Source organism: Bidens hawaiensis, unplaced genomic scaffold (assembly GCF_021521415.1).
Source record: "Bidens hawaiensis isolate Kalapana, Puna unplaced genomic scaffold, B.hawaiensis_p1.1 tig00005061_1, whole genome shotgun sequence".
Classification (NCBI taxonomy): Eukaryota; Viridiplantae; Streptophyta; class Magnoliopsida; order Asterales; family Asteraceae; genus Bidens; species Bidens hawaiensis.
The window spans coordinates 927,201-933,383 of record NW_027491322.1 but is presented as its reverse complement, the minus strand read 5'-3'; the positions used below and the strand labels follow the sequence as shown (position 1 = coordinate 933,383).

The following is a 6,183-nucleotide window of genomic DNA, read 5'->3' as shown; positions in this document are numbered from 1 at the left end:
GCAAATCACACAAGCGAATCCGGTGAACCAGATTTCGAACCAAGTGACGCGTGGACGAGCTTTTAACATAACCGCGCACCAAGCGCAAGCGAATAATGACGTAGTTAATGGTACATTTTTACTTAACGGATTTTATGCTTCTGTACTTTTTGATACTGGCGCCGATCGAAGCTTTATCTCTCGCGCCTTCGAGCAGAAGCTTGCGCGACCGCGCAACGATTTAAAAGAAGATTTTTCAGTTGAATTGGCTAATGGTGAAATTATTTTAATTAACTCAGTGATTAAAGATTGTACGCTTAATCTTAACGAAAACGATTTTCTGATCGACCTCATCCCTATGCCTCTTGGAAGCTTTGATGTTATTATTGGTATGGACTGGCTCTCGCATAATCGCGCCGAAGTTATTTGCGCCAAGAAATTGATTCGCCTACCTCGAGAAAATGGTGATCTTTACATTTACGGCGAAAAACCCTCCAGTGGTCTTAAACTTATGTCTTGCGCCGAAGCCCAAAGGCTCATGCGGAAGAAGTATATTGCATTCCTAGCCCATGTGGTTAAGCCTGCTGAAGAGAAGAAGCTTCGCGATATCCCTGTTGTGCGTGATTTTCCTGAAGTTTTTCCTGATGATCTTCCTGGTATCCCTCCCGCTCGTGAAGTCGAGTTCCGTATTGATCTTGTCCCTGGTGCTTCCCCCGTAGCTAAATCTCCTTACCGTCTTGCGCCCGCTGAGATGCAAGAATTGGCAAGCCAACTTTAAGAGTTGACTGCTAAAGGATTCATTCGCCCTAGCTCTTCGCCCTGGGGTGCTCCGGTGTTGTTCGTTAAAAAGAAAGATGGATCGTTTCGCATGTGTATTGATTACCGCGAGTTGAACAAACTAACCATTAAAAACCGGTATCCCTTACCGCGTATTGACGACCTCTTTGATCAACTCCAAGGTGCCTCCTGTTTCTCGAAGATTGATCTCCGCTCTGGCTATCACCAGTTGCGCATCCGCGATGAAGATGTTCCGAAGACTGCTTTTCGAACTCGTTATGGCCATTTTGAATTCTTGGTCATGTCCTTCGGTCTAACCAACGCACCCGCCGTTTTCATGGATCTAATGAATCGGGTGTGTAAGCCTTTCTTGGATAAATTCGTGATTGTGTTTATCGATGATGTTCTGGTGTATTCTAAGACCAAGGCCGAGCATGAGCAACATCTTCGGTTGGTGTTGCAGAAGCTTCGAACCGAGCAGCTCTATGCTAAGCTTTCCAAGTGTGAATTCTGGTCTGATGAAGTACAGTTTCTTGGTCATGTTGTAAATAAGATGGGTATTCATGTCGACCCATCCAAAATTGAAGCAATCAAGAACTGGATTACGCCATCCTCTCCTTCTGAGATCCGTTCCTTTCTGGGCTTAGCTGGTTATTACCGGCGCTTTATTTCGAACTTCTCGAAGATCGCTTTGCCTTTAACAGCTCTGACGCACAAAGGTAAACCGTATATTTGGGGCTCGAAGCAAGAAGAAGCCTTTCTGACGCTCAAGCGTTTGTTGTGTAAAGCTCCTGTTCTTGCGCTACCTGAGGGTAATAATGATTTTGTCGTGTATTGCGATGCATCCAACCAAGGTCTTGGTTGTGTTCTTATGCAACGAGGCAAGGTTATCGCTTACGCATCGAGGCAACTTAAGGTTCATGAAAAGAATTATACAACTCACGACCTCGAACTTGGTGCAGTTGTTTTTGCCTTGAAGATCTGGAGACACTACCTTTATGGTACTAAGTGTATCCTCTACACTGACCATAAAAGCCTTCAGCACATCTTTGATCAGAAGGAACTTAACATGAGGCAACGCCGATGGAACGAACTCATCAGCGATTACGATTGTGAGATCCGGTATCATCCTGGTAAGGCTAATGTGGTAGCCGATGCGCTCAGCCGAAAACCCTGCCAACTTAACTGTATCTTGCCGCGCACGCATCTTCACTTTGCGCCGATTCAAAGCAACCTTGAATCGCGTATTCGTGACGCGCAGCGCGCATCCATCAGTAACGGTAACCTTCGCGCCGAGTTAGCGTGTGGCGCGGAAGCGCACTTTGTCCCTAATCTGAGTGGAATTCTCTGCTATCTCAATCGCATCTGGATCCCTTGTGATGAGAATCTTCGCGCAGATATCCTGAGTGAAGCGCACAAATCTCGGTATTCTATTCATCCCGGCGCTGATAAGATGTACAAGGATTTGCGCATAACTTATTGGTGGCCCGGTATGAAAAAGGATATTGCTGTGTTCGTAGCTAAATGCCTGACTTGTTCTAAAGTGAAAGCTGAACACCAACGCCCATCTGGTTTGCTCGAACAACCAGAAATTCCTACGTGGAAATGGGAATGTGTAGCGATGGACTTTATTACCAAGTTACCTTTGACAGCAAGCAAACATGATAGCATCTGGGTAATAGTGGATCGATTGACTAAATCTGCTCACTTTCTGCCCATTCGTGAAAACTACCGTGTTGAGCAACTCGCGCAGCTTTATGTCAAGGAAATTGTCTGCCGCCATGGTACTCCTTTTAGCATCATATCCGATCGCGATGGCCGTTTTATATCTCGCTTTTGGAAATCTCTCCAATCTGCGCTAGGAACTCGCTTGGACATGAGTACGGCATATCATCCTCAGACTGACGGTCAGTCCGAGCGAACTATTCAAACTCTTGAGGACATGCTCCGATCTTGTGTTCTTGATTTTGGAGGTAATTGGGATTCGCACCTGCCTTTGATTGAGTTCTCTTATAATAACAGCTATCATTCCAGTATCGGTATGGCCCCATTTGAAGCACTTTACGGTCGTAAATGCCGCTCCCCGATCTGTTGGAGCGATGTGGGTGAAACTCAAATCACAGGACCCGAACTTGTTCAAGAGACAACCGATAAAATCGCCAAGATCCGTGATCATCTGCTGACTGCCAGAAGCCGACAGAAGAGTTACGCAGATCGTAGGCGAAAGCCTCTCGAATTTCAAGTTGGTGATCTTGTTCTCCTCAAAGTGTCGCCCTGGAAAGGTGTTGTCCGCTTTGGGAAGAAGGGTAAGCTTGCTCCTCGTTATGTTGGTCCATTCAAGATTCTCGCGCGTGTGGGAAAAGTTGCCTACAGACTTGACCTGCCGACCGCGCTCAGTAATGTGCATCCAACGTTCCATGTATCCAATCTCAAGAAGTGTTTAGCTGACGAGAACCTTCACATTTCACTCGATGAAGTTCAAGTTGATGAATCTATGCATTTCGTTGAGAAGCCTGTTGAGATTATGGATCGCGAGGTTAAGCAAACCAAGCGCAGTCGTATCCCTATCGTGAAAGTTCGTTGGGAGTCCAAGCGCGGAGCCGAGTTTACATGGGAAAGGGAAGATCAAATGAAGATCAAGTACCCGCACCTGTTCTCTGCGCAACCTACTTCGAGATAAATTTCGGGACGAAATTTCTTAAAGTAGGGGAGACTGTGACATCTGCCCTGATCCGACCCGACCCAGGTACCCGTTTCTCTGACCCGATCTCTTTCTTTTATAATTTAATATTTATTTATACTTATATTTTACTTTTAATAATAATATATATTTTCCTTCCCGCCTCTCTCTCTTTCTTTCCGCCGTCCCCTCCCTCTTCCTTCTCTCATTCCGCCTTCTTTTCCCTCTTGTCGCCGTCCCGCCCTTAAGCCTTGTTTCCCTCAACTCTTTGCTTGTCCTTTGGTTCTTCCCGCCTAAGGATGTCTGCAGCTCCACGCGCCAGACTCCTTACATGGAAGCCTGCGTGAAGACATCTTGTTCCTGCGATGCGTGAAGAGAACTCTTCTCGCAGCGCGCTAAGAATGCATGTTCTTCCCGCAATGCGCTAAGAATGTATGTTCTTCCCGCGATGCGCTTAGAATTCTAGTTCACGCAGCACGCTAAGGATGCGATTCTTCCCGCAGTGCGCTAAGGGTTGTTGTGCCAGCCTTCGCGCTCGCGCACTCAGCCTTCCCGCGCTTAACCCTTGTATCTTCTGTTTAAATCTAGCCGTTTGCTTTTGTGTTGTCTTATCTTTTGAGCCGTTGACCTAACCCATCTAATGTCTGAAAAGCCACTTTTGGCGCAGCATGCGCACCAACCCCATTGGTTGGCAGATAAAGTGACTGACATAATCTTTTGAGATCTGCTTTTGCCATGCTTGACCAGTACCTTTATCTGATCCGCCCATGCTTTTTACTGTTCCCTGTCAGCTTTATCTTGCCCCCTGCAGCTGCCATATCTTTTGATATCTTTACTTTTCAGAACTTTTTACCGTTGATATCTTTTCTTTTACTTTTTGAGATCTTTTCCCCTTTTTCTAGGGTTTGTGTCTCCTAGGGTTTTCCTATATATAATAATAATATTTTCATAACACATCACACACAAACACTTAATCTCTCCTGTTCTCTTGCTCCTTGCTCTCTCTGCCGTCTTCCTCTCTGCCTCCGTCTTCCTCCCTGTCCTGCCCTGCTTTTCCGGTAATATATATATATTATATAATAATTTACTTATTAATTATGCTAACTTATTATCAAGACTTAAAACAGATCGTTAAAACAATAATCTTAATTATAGGTTAACTTTGCTTGTTTAAGAGTTGATTCTTGCATATCTTTCACCGCATCGTTTATCAAGTGAGTTATCTCGTATCTAATCCCTTTTTATTTTAAATGCTTTGGGATGTTCATGTGTTCATACAAAACTTGAGTCTTAAACTGTTTATGAACTTTAGTCGCGCAGTATCCCATGTGTTGAGGACGTAGACTCGGCTGTTTATTTGTATGTGTGGATCATTAACCGTATGGACGGTCTATTCCGCAGTTTTCATGGTACCATTAGATGAACACGGGAGAACATTCGTTTATGATTTTCTCTTTTGTTTACACATGCACAGTTAGTCTTGTTTGTGAGCTCAATTGTGAGCACTGGCAGTCTTGTCTCTTAGAGTTGGTCCCGATCAGATTACACCCTTGTTGAAAACCAGACATACACATGTTGCGCGCAGATTTATTGTTATCTATGTATTGTATTAAACTTGATTTCTCACCAACACGCAAGTGTTTGACGTTTATTTTAACACATGTTCAGGTTTGCAGTAGCTGTTTTGGAGCTTGTGGACACGTAGGACGTTTTTACTTTTGGACCTAGAATTAAAATGTATCAGGACAAGTTAATGATGTTTGAATGTTATAATTTATAATATATTGATTTATGTTTGATTTATGTTCTTTATTTTCCCCGCTGCGCGTGCGCGATAAAATGTGTATTAATAAATATTGACACCAATAGTGTCACGAGTAATGAAACAATATGTGGCGCCCCGATGTATAATCCGCCTTTGGTCGGGGTGTTACACTGCCTGTCTTGACCCATAATATTGACCATCTCGGTTTTCGCAACCATATTGGTCCTCATCCTCTCGGTCTTGACCTCCGGTTTCACGGCCTCTTCCACGCCCTTGTGCCAACCCTTACCTCGGCTACCGGACTGATCATACGACTTGCCTTTGTAACTACTTTCTGATCGATTGAAAAGTAACTGACCTTGTGAATTTGAAGCGCGCTCTCTCCCTCGTAGAGTTCCTCAAACGCCTTAAGTCTTCCAACAACATCTTCAAACATCAAACTATCGAGATCAACACTTTGCTCGATTGAGGCTACAAGTTGAAAATACTTATCTGGAACCGCATCTAATAATTTCTTCACCAAGACATCATGCTCGAACACGTGACATAGACTCGTTGCGTTTGAAACCATACTTGTTATTTTTCCTGCAAACTCGTCAACAGTCTCGTTTTCCGCCATCTTCAGTTTCTCAAATTCACTTTTCAGAGTTAGCAGTCGAGCATTTTGAACTCGCTTGGCCCCAACATACCGTGCTTTCAAAGCCGTCCATATATCCCGGGCATTCTTGTATTGAGAAATCTGAAGAAGAATATCACCATCCATCACTTGAATCAAAAACGATCTTGCCGTTTTATTCTTCTTCGCATTAATAACCGCACCCTCTTTCGGTTGAACAACATCCCATAACTCTTGATCGTCCAAAATCGCTTCCACTACAATCGCCCATGTGATGTAGTTAGTTCCATTCAACTTTGGAACCTGTAGCGATATCCCCCCACTCGCTTTGGGTTGGATTATTGGTCTTTCTTCGTCGCCTGCCAT

General features: G+C 44.3%; 1 protein-coding gene across 1 annotated transcript; it reads right to left on the bottom strand.

Annotated features, from left to right (window-relative positions):
• Positions 1–5,454: 5,454 nt before the first annotated feature.
• On the bottom strand, positions 5,455–6,183 carry LOC143628684 (uncharacterized). Its single transcript, XM_077098203.1, has 2 exons — positions 5,690–6,183; positions 5,455–5,614 (listed from the first exon to the last, which is right to left on the bottom strand). The coding sequence occupies exons 1-2, from the start codon at positions 6,181–6,183 to the stop codon at positions 5,455–5,457; spliced, it is 654 nt and encodes a 217-aa protein (XP_076954318.1).